The 22,371-nt window shown below is 38.8% G+C and overlaps 1 protein-coding gene across 6 annotated transcripts in view; it reads left to right on the top strand.

Annotated features, from left to right (window-relative positions):
- The window catches only part of pds5a (PDS5 cohesin associated factor A), a 44,951-nt gene that overhangs the window by 1,305 nt on the left and 21,275 nt on the right, over positions 1–22,371 (top strand). For 3 of the 6 annotated variants that reach the window (XR_015851171.1, XM_088342788.1, XM_088342786.1), the window contains 26 exons: positions 124–212; positions 732–885; positions 1,641–1,793; positions 8,172–8,375; positions 8,452–8,538; positions 8,632–8,729; positions 8,908–9,034; positions 9,311–9,391; positions 9,459–9,599; positions 9,695–9,810; positions 10,063–10,157; positions 10,255–10,400; positions 10,517–10,668; positions 15,559–15,672; positions 15,946–16,027; positions 16,113–16,161; positions 16,234–16,373; positions 17,495–17,610; positions 17,949–18,054; positions 18,203–18,363; positions 18,445–18,568; positions 18,665–18,823; positions 19,515–19,583; positions 19,877–20,013; positions 20,309–20,432; positions 22,153–22,357. Coding sequence is in view for 3 of the 6 variants with exons in the window: in XM_088342788.1 (XP_088198914.1) it covers positions 1,680–1,793; positions 8,172–8,375; positions 8,452–8,538; positions 8,632–8,729; positions 8,908–9,034; positions 9,311–9,391; positions 9,459–9,599; positions 9,695–9,810; positions 10,063–10,157; positions 10,255–10,400; positions 10,517–10,668; positions 15,559–15,672; positions 15,946–16,027; positions 16,113–16,161; positions 16,234–16,373; positions 17,495–17,610; positions 17,949–18,054; positions 18,203–18,363; positions 18,445–18,568; positions 18,665–18,823; positions 19,515–19,583; positions 19,877–20,013; positions 20,309–20,432; positions 22,153–22,357 (2,947 nt within the window). In the remaining 3 variants the exon portion in view is untranslated. Of the gene's footprint in view, positions 1–123; positions 213–731; positions 886–1,640; positions 1,794–8,171; positions 8,376–8,451; positions 8,539–8,631; positions 8,730–8,907; positions 9,035–9,310; positions 9,392–9,458; positions 9,600–9,694; positions 9,811–10,062; positions 10,158–10,254; positions 10,401–10,516; positions 10,669–15,558; positions 15,673–15,945; positions 16,028–16,112; positions 16,162–16,233; positions 16,374–17,494; positions 17,611–17,948; positions 18,055–18,202; positions 18,364–18,444; positions 18,569–18,664; positions 18,824–19,514; positions 19,584–19,876; positions 20,014–20,308; positions 20,433–22,152; positions 22,358–22,371 lie in introns of those variants that run through there. The other 3 variants (XR_015851169.1, XM_088342785.1, XR_015851170.1) reach the window with 2 other exon arrangements.

The following is a 22,371-nucleotide window of genomic DNA, read 5'->3' as shown; positions in this document are numbered from 1 at the left end:
CAAATTATATGAAAAGCACCTTGGTGTCTTTGCAGAAGTTTAAAGGAGCTTTAGCTCCCTCCCACAATAGATATTAAATCCTACAGCAAAGTTCCCGAAATAACTCCACCCTGCAACAAACAGGACTCGGACAACAGGACCATAATGGACCAGAAGACAAGAGTACGAGGTCAACATCACTCATAAGCATTTAAATTAAAGTGTGTTTTAAGGTAAACAATTAAAAAAAATAATACAAATCAGAAATACGTTCAAATAATTAAATCGATCATTTAGTGTTTGTATGCCATTTTTGCCACCAGTTTCCCTGAGTTGTATAACATTTAGTGGAAATTAATTTAATTGTGTTTAATTGTTTTTACAAATGCACAGTTGATAAACACTAAAATAGATCAAATATTTGTGAAGGGGGATAAAAGAAGAAAAAACCCTCAATGAACGTTTTGTAATCAAATCTTATACCCCCAAATCATAATGCAATTGTAGGTCTCCGAAAAGACCCCCAACATTCCAGCTAAGGTACACTTTTTATGCCATTTGTTTATTAGTCTGGTCCCCGGGAGAATATTTTTTCTACCATATGGCCCCCGAGCCAAAATGACTTTGACACCCCTGGTTATAGCAAATCAAAATGTAGAACATATTGCACATCAGTAAAATAGCAGAAACGTTTATAGTGACAGTGATGGATCTGATTAAACTATTAAGTCCTGTACTCGGTGTTCCGACAGGTATTGGAAGCTGCAATGTAGAGTCCAACCAAACAGAGGCGCACTATACCCAGCCGTCTCGCATTCAGCACACAGACCGAAAGGATAGAGCATTGTGCGGAAAACTAAACCCAACCTGTGTCAGACTAATGAATTAAATCGGCCCAAACCGGAGGTAAATACAGCCAAACGGATTTTATTTGGAAACATCCGCGTGTAGCATTGTTCCCCGTTGAAGCAAGTTACTGCTGAGCATCGGTCGTTGCAGCCCTTTGCATGTTAACTACAGACTATGCGTTGAAGTCCCAAAACACAGCCGCAAGTCAATTCGCTCTTTTTTTATCCAAAAAAAGTTATTGCATTGCTTGTAAAAAACTATGCATGTACCTGTCAGTGCGGACTTACCAATCTTGAGTGGAATCGTTTTTTGATTTTGTCTTTTTCTGTGGAGGAAGATGTGATGGGTACCTCACTAGTTTGCGGCCTAGCATTAGCAATTAGCCACCTAGCATGCTTACCCGCTCTATGTATCGAATGCTAGCTGTTAGCTAGCTCATTTTATAACCCGCGTGACAGGAGTCTATATACTGTTTCGCGTATTTTTTTCCCCACGAAAATCAAGCTCGTTTGAATGTGACTTATTAACTAATCATACCGCTATATGTTTGATAGACGGCGCTTTTATATTGAAATTTGGGTGTGCGCTACAGCTAGATATTAGCTGGTTAGCTAATAATAAGCATGTATCTATGGGAATAATGTGTACGTAACTTCAAATTATCAGCCATCGCTCAGTGTTTAATAGTACTATGTCTTACTGCAATCGTAGTTTCAGATTTAAGTGACTAGAAATCAGTGGGGTGCCCCTAACGAGTTATTTTGTAAGTATGGTAACAGGGCGCTGTTTAACTTTTGTTTTCTGGCCCATAGAGGCCAGTAGAAGACCGCTTGGATACGACATCAACCAGCATGGAGTTCCCGCAACAGCAGAAAACGGCTGGCGACGGGAAGATCTGCTATCCTCCAGGAGTCAAAGAGATCTCTGATAAAATCAGCAACGATGAAGTTGTCAAACGATTGAAGGTAAGCGCGTGTGCATCTTGCCTTCCTTCCTTCCCTCCTTGCACCATTTTCAAACTCCTTATTTTAAAAACGGCACAAAATGTGGGAACCTGTTTTTCCATTAAGGCTTTCGAAACCATAGCAGATTCAAGGAAAAACTACTGCAATGATGAAGCAAATTGTGGAGCAGTTTCAAGTGGGTCTTCTACCCTGAACTCTTACCCCGACTACATTTAAATGCAGGCAAAAATCAAATTAGAATCGGAATTTTGGCTTTTTGGAAAAATCGGCATGAATTGTTTACATGCGTATAAACAAATGATGACCCCATTATTTTACAGTCGCTGTTTACAAGGACAATGCTGGATCATTACACAAATAGATATGTATGCATTTCACTTTAGACATTCAATGCTTGTTGATTTCATCCATGCAGCTCACTAAATTCATTTAAGTACCGTGTTTCTTATTGTCTGTGCTCCAAAAATGATTTTGATGGCTGCGTCTCATTTGTTTACAAGATGTGCTAGTACGTGGCTAGCCAAAAGCACAGACTTACACTATATATGGATTGGATACAATTTTGGTCAGGATGGGATGATTTTTACGGCTCAGAGCAGCCCAGCGTCTCCATGGGTCCTACTCCTTCCCCCTCCTACTCACTGCTTGCTACGCACCCTGCTCCTTCTAGTTGGATAAGCAACCGGGGGCTGAGCCATTGAAACAGAACCTGTCCCCACTCTACACTGTCCGCAGTCACAGACTACAGATCGGAGCTAGAGTACGATGTGTATAAAGTTGACATGGAAAACTCCCCCGAAGATGTAATAAAAATTTCATTGTACATCAGGGGTCAGCAACCTTTTCGGTGTGGAGTGCCACTCTTAAATTTTCTTGTAAATCAGTGTGCCACTCCAAGATTAATGACTGGCACAATAATTTTTTAATATCCAACAGAGCTGTAATTTTACACCAGTCCAAAAATACATCATGGATATACATTGAAATCGTATAACTGACCAATTTCATCTTCCACTATTCTTGTTCATCAACAAACTAAAAAATGAATGTGAGCAACATGTGGAAAGGCCCGTAGACATCCATGACTTCCACCGTTCTTCATCAACAATGAACTACAATAAAAAAGAAGTGATATGGACAGCTACCATACCATTCATCAATAAAATCTTATTTCAGAAACTGTCAAAACTTGAAACACACACACATTAGGACTTTTAATTCAGGAGTTAGCAGCAGGGGAGGATTTTGGCAGGCATTTTACCTGCCAAAATCTGACTCCCCTGCTAATATGGACCCTGTTTGAGATATAGACTTGTGACTTATAGGGTAACTTTCTGTGAGATAAATATGTCAGCACAATGATTTTGAAGAGCTTCAGAACGTTTCTCATAATATTACTATTTTTAATAATAATAATAATAGTAGTAGTAATAAAACAAACTAGATTTGTCGAACACCTATTCAGTAACACATCACAAAGTGGCAAAAAACATAATAGGTTTAAAGTGTCTCTTACTTTGCAAACAGTATAGGCAGGAAAGTCAGATTTTAAATGAAAAAAAAAACCCGATTTGTTTACACCGCGGGATCCAATGCAACCAGGTTTTCATTCAGAATAAAATACATTACATATGGCTATTATAGTACATCAAATAAAAGCTATTTGTGTACAATTAGTTGTGATCGTGGATATCATAGCGTACATTGATTCGTCTCCAGTGTTTGTGACTTTTTCTTCCGCATTTTGTAGAATACGATCGCGCTTTATTGTTTTAATAAACGTGTTGTATAGACTACTATAGCATAATTGTTTTAATTAGCTTGCTTAATGTTTTAATTAACTTATTATATAGAATGCGATCGCTTTTGTCTGAAGTGCAGCAGAATGCGTGTTTTGCAGGGGAGTTGGTAACTGGACACAGCGTGTTTTAATGTATCTGCCTTTTTAGATTCTTCCTTGAATTCATGTTCATATTTCGTCTTTTTATGACGTTTAACACTTGACGTGCGAGGTACAATGCTCTTGAGTCATAATGCACGAACAGCACGGTCATTTTTTGCACAAAGCCCCATTCGTCTGTCCACGCTGGCTGAAAAGAACGAGATTTTTCCGCTCGAGGAGCCGACCTCTGCTCTACATTTTGCGGCTATTACTACATTTGCAAAAAGCAGGAGAATAATGTTAGCGCAGAGTAACCAGCGGCAGCTAGGCTAACTCCTGAGTCCCAATATGCCTGTGAGTCAAGCTGATGATAATACTGAAATTTTAAAGTCCGTGCGGTGTTAAAAAAAGTGTGTATGTGATAAATAGATTGTGTTGAAAGTGTAATTAACTTGTTTAAGGGAAGCAGGTTCAGGTGAAGACTGATATATTAGCTTTCATAATAACAATGGTTTGTCAATCAAGCGTGTGTGTTGGTGAGAAAGAGCATAAAAAGCATGCTAAAGTGGAAGGCTAAGTGTTTAGCCGTTACCATAACATTAGTTCATCAATATGGCTCTTAAACAGGAGTGAACACACTTTTTAATTTCCCAGCTCTGTTGAAATTTCAATTGCTTTTTGCACTTTTTGTTTTAATAACTTAAAATATGATATCTATATTCTATAGATATTCAATATCTATAGAATATTATATCTATATTCTTGATATATGACTTATCAAGTCATGTTGGTTGTATTGACATTTTTATTTAATTATTGTAAACAAAAATAATCAAGGAGCCATTTGTTTTTATGTACCTATATACAAGTTGATGCTAAACCCTAATTTTATTTTCTACAATGTTAGTTTTTGATTTAAGTGAATGTTTAACTAACTAACTAACATGTTGTGTTGAAATCCTGATTTCCATCGATTATCTGCACTGCTTGTCCTCAGTCGGTTTGCGGGGGTGCTTGGAGCCTATCCCAGTCAACTTTGGGCATTGGGCAGGGGACACCCAGAACTGGTTGCCCGGCAGTCGCAGGGCACACAGAGACAGAGAACCATTCACTCGCTCTTTCACAATTAGGGCCAATTATGACCAGCCAATTAACATGACATGCCTGTTTTCTGAATGTGGGAAGAAACCGGAGGAAACGCACTCAGGCACAGGGAGAACATGCAAACTCCACACGGGAGCCTAGTTCATTCTAATTTATTTAATGTAAACTGTTTCAGAGAGCTATTAAAGTTTTAATTTAATTTATAAAAAATTGTTTATTTTTCCATTATTGAACATTTCTTCGACCAATGTTAATTTTTTACAGCAAATTAATATCTGCTCCAAATATCTGTTTTGGGCCTCCAATCAACACCATGATGGACGGCAAAGGGCACCCTAGCGAACAGAACTTGAATGGACATTTGAGTTAAAACGAATATCAATTATGATGATAGGAGAATATAACTAAGGCTTTTTACGATGATGAGTTATTGCTGTGCCAACCAGCAAGGTTCTGAGCCAGATTTGGAACTTTATCGTATCCTTTTAGATTAGGATAGAAGATGGCAATGTTTATCTGCAATCAAACGGAGGGACTTGTGTATAGGCACAGCACTGGCAGCCCTCAACTATTCCAGGATTTGCAGCAAACATTTCATCCATAATTTTTGATGTATTTCCGAGCAATTTTATGAGGGAGATGTACAAGTCACGTCAAAGAGATTCAACATAATAAGTTAGCTAGTGCTAACTAGCTAACATTAGTGGCTTAGTGCCATTTCTTGCTACGCAACAAGTTGCTTTTATTGTGATTAACCAGGTATTCAAAACACTAATATTGTGAATATATTAAGTATTTAAAACTAATGTGCAACACCATAAAGCTTACTACGCCAAAGTGCACTGTCAAATTATCAACAGATAAAATAGGAGATATATGTTCACAAGATAAAACTTAATTTTGCCAAATTAAATATTTTCAACATGCTCAAAAGTGATTTCTATGCAAGGTGCAAATGCCACTGTTCCATTACGTCTCCCCCCACCCCCCAAATGTAAATACAAAGTCATTTTAGTTGAGTTTGTCAGTGGACAGTTCATGCCAGGGCTGCAATGTTTTTTTATGATATAAAAAATGTAGACTTGACAATTCATTTGTTGTTAATTTATATTGAACATAGTTCAATGGTCCAAGCTGTTATCAATGAAGACATTTCAGCCATCATCATGCGTCATACATAATGTTGATCAGTTCTTTGGGACCTGTTAAATAGTGGTCTGTAAGTGGTCTTCATAGACGATGGCAGGGACCTGAACTTGTTTGTTTGTGTAGGCTAATGGTGTTTCCCCAAATATGTTCAGTTGGTGACCTGACCAGTGAGAATGTCAAGTATGCAAGAATGGGTTTGCTTTTAGTTTACAAATGTGTTGTAAAGATTTGTTGTGAAAAAATGATCACTTTGCAAAATTTGAGGGTGGTGGTTGAGACTGAATGACACAACTGATCAAGCCTGTCACGAGATTTTGATCATATTAATAAGGCCAATTTACTGGTGCTTTTACTGCAGTATTTGGAGCACAAAGGTCATTTAGTTGTTCATATTGAAATACTACCCACTTTTAAATGTTTCTCTTAAATATTGTTATTTTAAGCAGGTCTGTATAAATGTGTAAATGTATAGCCGAGCAAGTGCTGTTTGCGTAGTGCTTACATTTTGTAATCCCCCTGAGTTGGCAGCAGGCAGCTTGTTCGCCTTTTAGCACAGTCCCGTTACAAGTGCTTCTGTGCACTCTGTTTGCCCATCCCCCCACTCCCGCAAATGTTTTGTGTCACCCACATTCGCTTTCCCTTACAACCGGTTCTCATACTCTTAATGTAATTAAAGTGAAATGGTCGGGGGGTTGGGTTGCCTGGCGATTCAAATTAAAATTGATTTTAAAACTTAACTTTCGAGTATTATAATTCCCCTAGAAGACTGTTGCTTTAATCGCCTCTTTGTTCACAATTATTATTACAATTATTATTCCTTGATAATTGCAAAATTTGTTTCCATGGCTATCATTTTCTTTGCTTTTCCCTTTAGCAACACTGCAAGTGTTGAGTATCCTGGCTAAACAAATGATAATTTTTATTAAATTATTGGTAATTGTCACATGAGATTTTGGACTGTACAAAGAGAGACAAACGCATTGTTAGAGGGAGTTCAGCCAATAGCATATTGGAATCTGCATGAAGCTGTGATGCAAACCAATAGCAGACATCTACCAACAGCAGATGGGCATCTCAGAGACGTATGTGGCAATTAACTTGCAGTTATACACACAAGCGGACCGGCGTCTGACCTGCAGCATGTCAACCCCTGCATTTACCAGCTGGCAGAGACGGGAGGCAGCGTCGTGTCCGTCATAGACTTTCTGGACTGGTTTGCAGGCTGGGGGCGTCGTTGATGTCATGCACTTTCCGGACATTTTCAACATCTTACCTTATGTTTACTATTATGTGTACAGTAATGCTAAGTGTAATTCACCCTGGTCAATCCTGGAAGGGGGATTACCACATGTGAGGTCCTTTCTCAAGGTTTCTCTTTTCTCCTCACACTGAGGTTTTTGAGTTTTCCTTGCCCGCATGCTGGTTTAAGATCAGGTAATTGTGTAATTTTGTAACTGTAATCCTGTGCAGTCCTTTGAGACATTTTTGTGATTAAGGGCTATATAAATAAATTTGACTTGACTTGACAAAGAGTACAATGTGTGAATTTTGTATGTTTTTGGGCATGCAAAATATTTTGTTGTGGATGTTGTATGGTGGCCAAAATACTGTAACAAGGGTCTGAAAAAAAACATCTTCTACAACATAATGTAAAAACATCATAAGGTGGACACACCTTAATCTTGGGTCTACAGTTTTTGTAAAAAAAAAAACACCCAGAAAGGGAGTTCTGGGTCCTTAAATGTAGGGTGCGTAGTTTTAGGTGTCTTTAAAAAGTTTTACATTAAATATTTTGCCTATTTAGTTTGTCCTAACAATGTCCAACTGAGTTTAAAGAGCCTTTTTTTTTTAACGCCTCAATCTGCTTTTATTTTCATTTTTTATCATCAGTGTTCCAGCCACTAAGCGCATTACCCTGAAGGGATGGGCGTGGGATGGGATGAGTGAAATTTCTGTGTGTGGTCGTGATTTTTCTTGTAGGGTGAAAGTGGTGTAAGTAAGAAAATGATTGTTTCATAAAGAGTCCAAATGCCACCCAAACTCCAAAAAAGATGAAAAGGGAAGAGTTTATTTGAGAACATCCAAGAAATTCACATACTTGCATGCACACTTAAAGGAGCTGCAAGGATGATTTCAGCCAGAAGATGGCGTCAACAAGTAGAATAACTTTGAAGTTACATACACCACCTTTAAGTTGAAACCTACTCAATATATTCACATTCACATATTCCCGCTCTGGACAGATGGTGGTAAAAACCTATATGGACATGGATCAAGATTCCGAAGACGAAAAGCAGCAGTATCTTGGTCTTGCACTCCACCTCGCCTCAGAGTTCTTCCTCAGGAACCCCAATAAAGATGTGCGACTGCTGGTTGCTTGCTGTCTAGCTGACATCTTCAGGATTTACGCCCCTGAAGCCCCGTACACCTCGCACGACAAACTAAAGGCAAGAGGAATTTTGTGGATGGCAAAATCAGTAAGGAATCTGTGGCCTAAGTATTTTGTTTATTTTCTGTTGGCAGGACATTTTCCTCTTTATCACCAGACAACTGAAAGGATTGGAAGACACAAAGAGTCCTCAGTTTAACAGATACTTTTACCTTCTGGAGGTAATGCTTGAATTTATTATTGATTAAAAGCACAGATTAAATTACATAAATATTTCATGAGGGTGTTTGTTGATTTATTTTCCTTTCTTATAGAATTTGGCATGGGTTAAATCTTACAACATATGTTTTGAACTTGAGGACTGCAATGAGATCTTCACGCAGCTTTTCAAAACACTGTTCTCCGTGATCAAGTAAGACTGCTGAATTATAAGAGTGAAAACATTTTGATTTCTTGTCAATTTTTGCTTTAAGGTTTACAGAATCTAGGATTTGTAATGCTATAATTGTATCCCATATAGAGATTGAATTACTTTCAAGGAAGAGTCATCAATTGTGGTATTTGTGGAAATTCTTCTTTCATTTTTGCAGTAATAGCCACAATCAAAAAGTGCAGTTGCATATGATGGACCTGATGTGTTCCATCATCATGGAGGGAGATGGAGTCACGCAGGAACTATTGGATAGCATCCTTATTAACCTAATTCCTGCACACAAGGTGAGAAAACTTTGAATCGGGGGTTTCAAACCTTTTTAAAGCTGAGATTGACTATTTTTTTTAGCAAAGCGTACAATTAAGCATGCATTTCTAAAATGGAAAATTGTTACTATTATGTTGTTATTATGTTATTATTGTCATTACCAGGTTGTTATTAGATTCTGTATATGGTAATAAGAATTGATCATGTTAATGATTTCTTTTGTCCGTAAGAAATTTTACTTCTTAAATCACAATTACCCATCCCATTAAAAACTTTTCTTTTTTTTCTTACAGAATTTGAACAAACAAGCGTATGATCTGGCAAAGACAATCCTGAAGAGAACAGTCCAGACCATAGAAACCTGCATTGCAAATGTATGGGAGAAGTACAAACTACTTATTGTCCTGTACAAACCTATTTTTATTGTTTTTTTTTCTTTAGTTCTTTAATCAGGTTTTAGTGATGGGAAAATCCTCCGTCAGTGACCTCTCTGAGCATGTCTTTGATCTCATCCAAGAGCTCTTTGCCATTGATCCATTGCTGCTTACCTCAGTTATGCCACAGCTGGAGTTCAAACTCAAGGTTAATCTCAAACTCGCACAGACACCCACACACACTCACGATCTGCATGTTTCTTGATGCAGTTTTTGAAAGAATGACACTGAGAACATTTACAGAGCAATGATGGTGAAGAGCGTTTGGCTGTCGTACGCTTACTTGCTAAGTTGTTTGGAGCCAAAGACTCTGAGCTAGCAACACATAACAGACCACTGTGGCAGTGCTTCTTAGGACGGTGAGTTTTGTGGTCTCTGGGAGAAACCTATTTTAGGAAAAAGTGTTACAGCTTTTTTAAGTGATCTCGCCGTTATAGCCATGCATCCTATATAGGCATGTACTACGTATCTTTTTTTTACTATTATCACTTTCAACATTCTATCGTTGTCATTTACTACTCTGAACTGAATTTACGATGCCAAGATAAATTGCTTCTACTTCTATTGAATTGAAATGACTTAATAACTAGCAACTTGTGTTTTGACTTCAGGTTCAATGACATCCATGTTCCAGTGAGGCTCGAGTGTGTGAAGTTTGCCAGTCATTGTCTCATGAACCACCCGGATCTGGCCAGAGACCTTACAGGTGTGTACATGATATATTATCTTTTGAACCACACTGGCTTCAGTTAATAATTTACCTTTCTGCTCCCTCTTCAATATACATCTCTTACACGCATTAGAATTTTTGAAAGTCCGTTCGCATGACCCAGAGGAAGCCATTCGCCATGATGTTATAGTCACCATCATAAATGCTGGGAAAAAGGATCTTAATTTGGTCAATGACCAACTATTGGGCTTTGTAAGAGAGAGAACGCTTGACAAGAGGGTGAGATAAATGCAAGACTTTATCCTGTCTGTTGGTAAACAACTTAATGTCACACTGGAAGAACATGAAGTCGAGTACATTTAGCATTCTTGTTATTTATGTTTTGCTCCTGACAGTGGCGAGTGCGCAAGGAAGCAATGATGGGCCTGGCGCAGCTTTATAAGAAATACTGTTTGCATCACGAAGCAGGGAAAGAGTCCGCTCTGATGATCAGCTGGATCAAAGACAAGCTTCTTCACATCTATTACCAGAACAGCATTGATGACAAGTAAGAAAACAGATTTTATTTTTTAAACAAAGGTCAATTGCATGTAACAACTAGTAATGCAGGACAACTAGTAAAGTAAGTCAAGTCATGTTTATTTGTATAGCCCTTCATCACAAAGAGTCTCAAAGGGCTGCACAGATCAAAGGGTATTGCAAACTATTATTACAGACTATCATGACACCATCCCCTCATCCAAAACCTACATGAGGGCAAATAATACACATATTATCAACATAAAATATTGATTATTCATATGCTATAGAGTATAAGTGTGTTTTAAGATTAGATTTAAACATTTCCACTGAGGTTGCAGATCGAATCTCAGGGGGAAGAGCATTCCACAGCACCGGGGCCCGGATGGAGAACGCTCTCGAACCTGCGGATCTCTTCTTGGCTCTTTGGATCACTAGTAGACCAGCATTTTCAGAGCGAAGGCTCCCGACCGGAACATATGGGGAAATTAAATCTGAAAGATATGAGGAAACAAGTCCATGCGTGATTTTGTATAATACCGATGGAACCTTAAAATCACAACTTAAGTTAACAGGGAGCCAACGCAGGTTAGCTCAAATCGGGGTAATGTGATCAAACTTTCTTGTCTTAGTTAAAAGCCTCACTGCAGCATTTTGTACTAGCTGAAGGCTCTTGATTTTGGACTTCGGGAGACCGGAGAGTAGTGTATTACAGTAATCAAGACGGGAAGTAACAAACGCGTGAATTATAATCTCCGCATCTGACTGAGACAGCATAGGACGAATTTTAGCAATGTTGCGAAGATGGAAGAAAGCTGTTCTAGTAATATTCTTCACGTGTGTTTGAAAGGACGGATCGTGGTCAAATATGACACCCAAGTTTTTATTTGAGTCACTCTGGGTGATATTACATTTGTCAATGTTCAGAGCAGTTTTTGAGAACAAGTCACGCCATTTAAATGGTCCAATAACTGACATTTCAGTCTTTTCAGAGTTAAGGCGCAAGAAGTTGAGTGACATCCACTCTTTTATCTCAGTGAGGCAGGCCTCCAAATTTCCACAAATTAGTGTGGCAGATTCCTCCATCAGAAGATATAGTTGAGTGTCATCTGCGTAGCAATGGAAACTGATGTACTTGCGAATAATATCACTTAATGGAAGCATGAAAAGAAGGGGGCCAATTACTGAACCCTGCGGAACACCACAGGTAACACTAAAGGGCTCAGATGCCATTTCACCATATTTAACACTGTGCGTCCTATCTGAGAGGTAGGATCTGAACCATAAGAGGATGGTTCCTGAGAGACCAATCCATTTTTCCAACCTTTCTAGTAACATATTATGGTCCACAGTGTCAAAAGCAGCAGCAAGAGTGATGAAGCGCCGGAGTCCCTTGCCAGTAGAAGATCGTTGGTTACCTTAATCAGGGCTGTCTCAGTAGAGTGGTTAGCCCTGAATCCTGATTGCATTGATTCAAAAAGATTGTTCTCCGATATAAAATCATTCAGCTGCTGTGCCACAACTTTTTCAAGTACTTTAGAAAGAAACGGTAGGTTTGACGCAGCTCTAAAATTACATAAGCTTTCTGGATCAAGTTTGGATCGTTTCAGTGTAGGTTTAATAACAGCGGACTTCATACTACATTTAGCCAGCACCTCAAATGTAACTAAATAATGATCAGAAATGACTGTAGTACACGGTAACACCGTCACGTTTGAGTCAGAACCAAGTCTAGCGTGTTTCCGTCTTTATGAGTCGGGAAATTAACCAGTTGATTAAAACCAAATGTATCAATTAGAGACCGAAACGCAACAGTAAGTGAACTGAGTGGGGAGTTCTTATGAATGTTAAAGTCCTCCTATTTTGTCTGCATAGGTTACCAGGTCAGACAACAGTTCAGAGAATTCATCTAAGAAAACTGTATGGTCCGGGTGCGCGGTAAATAGTTACTACAATAATTGACATTAAAGAGGAACGCATAACAAGAGCCTCGGACGCCTTATAATTATTAGAGGTACGGGGAGTAAGTTTGAGTATTTTTTTCAGAAATTAGCGCAACACCGCCACCATTCTTCAAAGAGCGTGCTACATGACAGCTCACGTAGTCTTGAGGAGAAGCCTCATTGAACGGTAAAAACTCATCCGGTCTCAACCAAGTTTCACACAGACCAATCAGGTTAAGTTTGTAATCACGAATAATATTATCAACAAGTAGAGCTTTAGGAGCAAGTGATCTAATATTTAAAAGACCAAATTTTAGCTTTGCTGAATCTTTGAACTTAGCTGAAGTCTATGTCGAGATTGTCACAAGATGTCGCCATTCGGTCATGTTGAGTCTCAGGCGTCGTTTGACAGGCAAGATCGATGACGAAATATTGGTTGAATTGGGCACAATTCCATCATATTCGTGTCCTTCACTGTCATTTCACCGATGTAGCTCCTTTAGCTTAGCATACTTGCCTGAGCGACAGCCCCGCTTTTGTTTACGATCCCTACACCGTCTCCGCCGCTTCGTAAGTGGGTTGGCCAACCACGGAGATCCCGGATTTCTTTGTATCTCTTGCGGGATATCAAAGGTGGTATAAAAAGTGCCCAAAAAGTCGAAATTTAGACGCAGACTCCATTGTATAAGTTCCTCCCGACTTAATGTATTATCGGCCAGGCATGTGTCCAGAAAAGAAAGCAAAAGAGACAAGAGAATGGTAATAAATAGAAAATTAGCTGAAAAGCTGTGAGCCGCTGCGTCCGTGCACGCCGCCATCCTCTTCAAAGACATCGTCAATAAAGAAATTGCAATGTCAGTAAAGAGATTTGACAGTAGACCCCTGTGATATGGTCTACCTTACAATGTTTTCACTGTGGTTGTGATATATGATGTTTTTTCAGCCCCTCTCTACGGTATTTTCACCCATTATATCCCCTCAACAACAATCTGTATTTTCACCTCTTATATCACCTCAACAACAATTTATTTTGCATGCCCACAAATCAGTGAAATTCAAACTCATCCGTGCTTATGATAAGTTATGTCTCTAAGATGCCTGACTGCTATTGGTTGACTGCATACAAATAGCTGGTTTACTGTTGCCTTATGTCTTGGTATCATAAAAATATAATAAGGTTATTGGCTGAACTCCCTCCTACAGTGCCTTCCTTTTCATTGTAGTTCAGAGTATCGTGTACTTTAAGACTACAAGTCGGCGATACAGTATTGTATTTTCATTTAGTCCTATGGGTCTAAAGATTCCTTCGATGCTAAAGGGAGAGGCAATAACATGACAACCATAAAGATTTCAAATCGTTTTTATTCTTAGTCCAGCGTCGGGGTCTCTTTTCTCCTCTGCATCCACCCATTTAAACCTTCTTGACCAGATTAAGTCATGTCACACCAATGGTAAAATACATTTTATTTTTCATTTACTTGTTTATTTATTCATAATGTTGTTCATATACATTACATGTAAGTAACATTTACTATGTACTATTTTGTTGTATTCATATTTTTATCTAGTGTATGGGCAGTGTTCTCGTTTGCCCGCGTCCCTGCGTCCTAGACGCATCATTTTTGCTGGGGACGCATTGTGTCAAATAAACGTGCGTCCCCGGGACGCAACTTTTTTGACACCAAATTGTCATTATTACCTGATTACTTTTTTTTTTTAACAAAGATTTACTGTACTCCAAACTTTTCGTCAGGCAGATCCGCCATTGCTGTTTTGGTCCTGGCCGATCTCAGCAAACGAGATCTCGTTGCTTCGAGATGACGTCATTGTTTTGGTGGTTGTTGAGTGAAAGAGAAGTATGCCTCCGTAAAAACAGTTGGTATTAGATGCAAATCAACAAAAAATTGGTAATTTCTTCAGTGTCGGTAATAAGTCGAAACATAATACAGAAAGTGGTAACAACGGCAATAATTCCGGCACGCAAAAACGGCGGAGAAATTCTTCAGAAGACCGCGAAGGCAGGGAAAACACGTGTTTTGAAGCGAACGATTCGACGAGAGATAAACAAAAGAAAACTCCTAGCAAGAAAAGGACTTTTCTGCCAAAATGGACTCAATTATATTCCTGGTTACGCTATGAGGAGGACAATAATGGAGGCTACATGTTCTGTGATGCGTGCACCCAGCGTGACAAAAAAACTGGATTGCATAAATCATTTCGCAATACGAACTTGCAGAAAAGCACATTGGATCAGCACAACGACAATGAAAAAACCAAATTAGCTTTGGAAATTCCGTTGCTGCTGGACATTGAGAAGGCATTAACACTGGCGGAACAGCAAACCACAACTGGCGGGACAGCAAACCATGAAGAATATATGATCTGAAAAATCTGAAGTGATTAAAACTGCATGAATATATAGACTAATATTTCAGCAATATTATTTGTTTAATATACAATATTTTTGTGAACTGAAAAATCTGAAGTAATAACTGCTTTGTATTACCAATTAAGTGTGATGATTAAAAATGAATGAATGTATAGATTTATCTATTTATTTATATATTTGTCGCCGATTTACAATTTCAACCTCGATAACACTACATTTTGGGGACCCATAGATCTCTGTTGGGACCTATAAATTTTTTAGCATGCGAGTCCCCGGGACCCATCACTTTTCAGAGGTAAAATGAACACTGTATGGGTGGTTGTAACACATTAGTTAGGCAATGCTGTGAGTTTCTTAGCCTGTAGTGTGGAAACATGTTGGCCAGTAGAGGGATGGGCGCCACCAGGCCAAGACACACTGCAGGTAAAGGTGCCTCTACGACCCTAGTGGTTAAGGAATCCAACAAACAAAGTATACAAAACCTTCATGTTCCGATCCCCACCTAATAACAGATTCATCCCAGGTCTATTATAATTGTTATGACTGTAAAATGTATTAATCTGTTCATTTGTTTTATGTTCTCCAGGTTATTGGTGGAAAAGATCTTTGCCCAGTTCATGGTCCCCCACAGTCTTGAAACAGAAGAGAAGATGAAGTGTCTCTATTACCTGTATGCCTGCCTGGACACAAACGCTGTCAAGTCAGTAATTTTGCATACGTTGCTCAATTATTGCTTCTTAAAGTCACATAACTAGTCATACGTTTTAATTTTATCACAAAAAGAATGGTTAGAATAAAACTGGAGGTTTTTTTATTCTGATGTTGAGTTCATACAATGACAGCAAAATTACAACACTAAACTAGGTTACTCCAGTTATAATTATTATAGAGGCTGTCTGTCATAAAAATTTGAATGATAAGGCAAAACAAAGGATTTTAGGCTCACCGATGTGATTCACATTTCCTCGTATAGGGCTTTGAATGAGATGTGGAAGTGTCAGAATATGCTGCGGGGCCTTGTCAAAGAACTACTTGACCTTCACAAACTGCCTGTGGTGTGTACTTTCAAGTTGTTGTTTTTTCTAAGCACAGATAAAGATATAACATGTAGTAGTAACTGTATTTTCCTCTCCTTTTCAGTCTGAAGCCAATAGCACTGCCATGTTTGGAAAGCTGATGAATATTGCAAGTCAGTAAGACACCCACTTATTCATTTTCATCTTCTTGGATGATTCCATAATTGTTTCCCCTATATTTTTAGAGAACCTGCCAGATGCAGGCAAAGCCCAAGATTTTATGAAAAAGTTCAACCAGGTTCTTGGTGAAGATGAGAAGCTCAGAATCCAACTGGAGATTCTCATCAGCCCTACGTGCTCTTGCAAACAGGCAGAGATTTGTGTGGTGAGAAAACATGAAGCATTGCATTTTTACACATGGATAATTGTTTGCTATTTCTCAAGTACTCATGGTAATTAAATAAGAGGCATCAAACATTTCAAAATGTTGTACCAATCTTAAATGTGTATTATATACCGAGCTCTGGAGTTAAAAAAAATACTTTATTCATCAGAAAACCCAATTGATTTAAATAATAACCAAAAACACATGCACCATCTCATAAACATGATTTTTTTTTTTAAGATTTCTTGGTTTATAAACTTGTAATTAAATCATTCTTTTATTTCGCTCAACCGGAAATGTCCTTTGAGGAGACTGGCATGTTTTGCGGCCATCTTATGACTACGGCGATCCCAGATGACCATTTTTCAAAGGCAGCTTGTCCTGCCCTGGTGGTGCTTTTTAATAACCCCTTACCTCCCTCAGCTTAGCCCTGAATTTTATGGTCGCCACGTCCTGTGATTTAGAGATTTTCCATTTTTTGACTGTTTGCTTCTCTACACAACCATGCTACGCGCTTGACTGCAGGTTTTGGCTCACCTTTAGCTGTCATAGTTATTATTAGTTGCTCCCTGTGAATAAAGCTTGCAACGTCCTGCGGCCTTTTTAGTAAATTATCCGAATGGTTGCTTAAGTTAGTCACACCAGCTCAGACAAATTCCAGCTATCAGCTCTTTTCAGCGGCTCCAAGTGTATCCTGCTCGTTCGTCTTTTTTGCTGTCGCTCCTGGGTGTGTTTATGCCAGCTTATATGTTTTGTTTCTGGCTGAATTTCAACATTGGTAATGCAAGAAAATATGTAAGTAGGCTTCAAATTTTGCAAGGTTTTATCTTTCAGCCTTCCATAGTGTCTACTTTCCAATGCACATGCTGTATCTTCATTCCAACCAATAGCCATTTTTAGGGGGAAATTATTACATACTGTCACTTTAGGTGTTAGAAATAACTTGCTCCTTTTTATGATGCAATTTTTAAAAATGGTTGTAAAATTACACGTTTTGGGGTCTCCTAAAAAGTAACTATTTTAGAGGTAAATAGATTTGTTGTGACGGCAGCAAAATCCCAATTCCATAATATGGCAAATGTGTACCAATAAACCCTGATTACTGTTTGTTGTTTCTACAGAGGGAAATTACTCGGAAGCTAACCTTTCCTAAACAACCGACCAATCCTTTCCTTGAAATGGTGAAGTTCCTGCTTGAACGCATCGCCCCTGTCCACATTGATTCGGAAGCCATCAGGTGAAGTTCTTTTCTTCACTTGTAAAATTCCCTGCCTTTCAACCATACACTTTAAATAGAACCATAGGTCTTGAACCTATGTTACTTTGGTTTAGTAGCGTCATGGTTATTGTGTAACATCACCGACTGGCTTTTCTCATTCAGTGAGACACCTTTTGGTTGATTGGTGTAACTGCAGTGTCAAATAAACCTAAATATTAAGTCTTTCTGCAATTGAGAGGGGAAAATATTGATCAATCCAAAATATTCAAGTGATAACTTGTGATTATTATAAAGTTGTTGTTTGAAGGATGAACAAAAAAACAGATTTGTGATAACTATGGCTGTTTGTCCTTTAGTGCTTTGGTAAAACTGCTCAACAAGTCAATTGAGGGTACAGCAGATGACGATGAGGAGGGGGTTACACCTGATACTGCCATCCGCTCAGGCCTGGAGTTACTTAAGGTAGATAATACCAGTCTTCCTATTCTAACTAGGAACTAACAAATTGCAAACCCACTGTCTTACTTTAGATACATTTGAGTTACATCCAATGATCTTAATTATTTCAAAGATGACATTATCAGCAACCATTTGCAATTACTCCTTCCAGGTTCTATCATTCACTCACCCCACAGCCTTCCACTCATCAGAGACTTATGAGTCTCTTCTCCAGTGTCTGAAAATGGAAGATGACAAGGTGGCAGAGGCAGCCATTCAGATATTCCGAAACACGGGACACAAAATTGAGACTGAGCTCCCACAGATAAGATCGTATGTGGTACTCTACATGGTGAACATTTCCTCATTGTGAAATTGAATCGTTAGTTATAAATTATGCTTTTTATCTGCCAGGACTTTAATTCCAATCCTACATCAGAAAGCCAAGAGGGGCACACCTCACCAAGCCAAGCAGGCTGTGAACTGTATACATGCCATTTTCAACAACAAGGAAGTACAGTTGGCACAGATTTTTGAGGTGGAGTACCTAAAACAAAGCGGCCATTTTACATTTTATTTTTGTGGGAGGAGGGGGGGTCAATCTTACTCTACTTTATGTACTCCTTTCCTACAGCCTCTGTCACGGAGTCTAAACGCAGACGTCCCAGAACAACTTATCACCCCTCTTGTATCACTGGGCCACATTTCCATGTTAGCACCGGATCAGTTTGCCTCACCAATGAAATCTATAGTAGCTAACTTCATTGTCAAGGACCTGCTCATGAATGACAGGGTGGGTGCCAATTTATTGCAGTTGACCAATGGTTGATTAGCTATACAGTATTCTCTCACCATTCCACTGTTAGACACCAAAGTGCATCTCCTGATTTTTTTTTTCTAGAAGTCGGTTTCAGGGATGAATACGCACTTGTTTGGACTATGGCATCACTTTTCGAGTGCTTTTACACTCAAACCAATCAGAGAACTGTCTTCTGTTTCCTGGGCGTTTAATGTCTTGTGATAAACAAAAAACCTCTTATACAATGAACAACCACATCATTCCGCAATTAGAACTTGTTTCCGCTTTTATCACTTTTGGTGTTAAACAAAGGAGAATTTTGTTAAAGCCACTCAACTCAGTACTGTGCTTGTTTTGTCCTCACACCAAAAGTGAGCTCCATCGCTGCTTCTCAAATTATGCACCCCACATTTAACAACTGTAGCATCTTCGCTATGGAACCAGAAAAAAAGTCCCATTTATAGTGTTGGCCAGAGTTCATTCGCCTCTATATTATAAGTCAAGAATGCTTAAAAATACCCAGATAAGGGAAACAGTTCCTCCTTAGCGAAAATGTACTTAACACGGGTGGCTATAGAATGTATTAACCACATAAATTGAGGGGATATTATATAAAAAAAAATGTTTTTAAATTGATTAATTAAAGGAAATGTTGATATATTTTTTTCTGATCCTGTGTCTTTAGACGGTCGGAAACAAGAACGGTAAGCTGTGGACCCCAGATGAAGAAGTTTCACCTGAGGTTCTAGCAAAGGTGGGAGACGCACACACCTACACTTTGATGAATTTGTGTCATTCCAATGTTTATGCAAGAGTTGAAACAATTCAGCCCACAATTACAACACTAATACATCACAGATAATTCACTTCTTTAAGTATAATGGAGTAACAGTAACTGGATTGACTTATAAGAACTAATAAAAGTGATATCGTGCCACATTAAGCTTGATTTAATTTAATCGGTACAGTTCATTACTATTGGAACAAAAAAAAACATTGAATGCCCTCCAATTTTAGCTTAACTGTTTGTGCTAATCTTATTTTAAGGTCCAAGCCATCAAGCTGCTGGTGCGTTGGTTGCTTGGAATGAAGAACAACCAGTCCAAGTCGGCAAATTCCACGTTGCGCTTGCTGTCTGCCATGCTAGTTAGCGAGGGAGACCTCACGGAGCAAAAAAAGATCAGGTGACTGCATTGTGTAAAAATGACTGCATAATTTAATCATTTGATGACTCGAAGCTAAATTTGTAGGAGAACTGTAGTTCTTTTATGCAGTCTGAAATAAACTTTCCAAAAACTTTAAAGACTGTTTTGTTGTGATCTTTTGTAATTTTTTTTGCTGTTTGTTGCACTTTCACAGTATATATTCCTGATTGAGACCTAATGTGGACTCAGACCAAATGCTTCACAGCCTGGAAGTTGCTGCATGTTCAAATAAATTGTTAACATTCTGTTTCTCTCTGCTATTTTTTTCCTGCAGTAAATCAGACATGTCTCGCCTAAGGTTGGCAGCTGGTGGCGCCATTATGAAGCTGGCTCAGGAGGCCTGTTACCATGAAATCATCACACCTGAACAATTTCAGCTGTGTGGCCTTGTTATAAATGTCAGTTTCTCATTTAATTGGTGTTTGGTAAAGTTATTTGTAGGGTTTGTTGCAAAGTCAATGTCAAGGATTTTTGCACCAATCAGAATTTTTCAAGAATTAATGTAGACTCACTGCATACAACATTAATCTGTACTAATTTGGGAATCACAAAGTGAAATTGCCGTGTAGCCACGTATGTTAAATGGCATTGAACCCCCCACTACAACCGATATAAACATTAAAATAACTAAATGGGTTGTAGTAAGAACTATCTTTCTGCATGATATGTGCATATGGTTAGATATCATTTATATCATATATCTCGGGGGTATGGCGCCCGCCCGAGACTGGGAAATTGTGGTTCAAGCCTCGGCCGAGTCATACCTAAGACTTAAACATTGGTACTCTTTGCCTCCCTGCTTGGCGCTCTGCATTAGGGGTTTGGTCACCTAATGACTCCCAACACCTCAGTTGGGTTGAGTGAGGGGGCTGGGAATCCCCTTCTCTGAATCAATCTTCCAAAAGAGTCAGAAATGACTCTAGCCACCTCCCACAAGGGAAATATGGCTGTGTTATATATATTATAATATATATATATATATATATATATATATATATATATATACACAATGTGTGCAAGTGAGTATATGTAAAATGTTTTTTATTTATTCACATTTGGTTTTGCGTGACTTGAGCTTGTCAAAAAGATTAGTGGGTGGCTGCAGGGTGAGGAGGAGACGGCAAATTAAATATGGAAATAATTCAACCCTTCCACATGCAAGGACTGTCATGCCCTAGAAAATTGTCTTGCCTTACTAGCCTCTTTACTTCGTTACAGCCATGATATTTAGCAAAAGTTGTGAATTATGCTGCTGCTTTGTATTTCTTGATGATGGCTAGCTTTATTTCCATTGTTATCATGGTTTTGCTTTTCCCTTTAGCATCTTTCCAAGCCTTGGGACACATAGCAAATAAATAACAAAAGTCAATCAAACCGCTTACTACACATCACACTGGGCCCATAACCTGTCAGGTTACCAGTAGTCATCCTACTTGGGGCGTAGTCTACACTCCACTTATTGAAACATAAATATTTTGTTTGTTTGTTTGTTTGTACATGATTCAATTGTTTGTTTGTTTGTACATGATTCAAATTGAATCGTTTCTTCCGGCGCCGTCACGAATGGCAGCCACTCCAGCAGCTCCCGTGTTATTTTCGATTGTTCTCAGCTCAGGGATGCTGCTGGAAATGTGAATTTCCCTTCGGGGATGAATAAAGTATCTATCTATCTATCTACAGGACAAAAAAAACATCAGTATTATATCACCAACTTGCAGAGTGAACTGAATGACAAAAGAGAAAGGCATTGTTGGAAGGAGTTAAGCCAATTGGATCTCTGCATCTTCATAATGTTGTGACGCAAACCAATAGCAGGCCATTACATATGATGTCGTCTAATAGCAAACAGGCATTTTAGAGACTTGTCATATGCACAAACACTGCGAAGTATGAATTTTGTTGGTTTTGGGCACGCAAAGTAAGTTTTTGTTGATTCCTTTTTGTGTGAAAAATGAGGGACCGGAAAAGCATCTTACCAAACTATAAAGTAAAAGCATCTTAAGGCGGTGACGTTGTATCCCAGTGGTATATTTCATCCCTATGGTTTGAGTGCATGAGCACTAAGTGTCAATGCATGGGCGTTAACTATGTTGCTGGCCTTTATCCTTCTCCATGCAGGATGAGTGTTACCAGGTGCGTCAGATCTTTGCCCAGAAGTTGCATTTGGCTCTGGCCAAACTCTCCCTACCATTGGAGTACATGGCCATCTTCGCCCTGTGTGCCAAGGACCCAGTGAAGGAACGCCGCGCCCATGCCCGACAGTGCCTACTTAAGAACATTTCGGTGCGCAGAGAGTACATCAAGCAGAACTCGCTCACTCAGGGTACACACGCTAAC

This window comes from Urocampus carinirostris, chromosome 8 (assembly GCF_059441175.1).
Source record: "Urocampus carinirostris isolate Australia breed hairy pipefish chromosome 8, RoL_Ucar_1.0, whole genome shotgun sequence".
Taxonomy (NCBI): Eukaryota; Metazoa; Chordata; class Actinopteri; order Syngnathiformes; family Syngnathidae; genus Urocampus; species Urocampus carinirostris.
The sequence above is the reverse complement of the archived record's forward strand: the minus strand, read 5'-3'. Positions and strand labels throughout refer to the sequence as shown.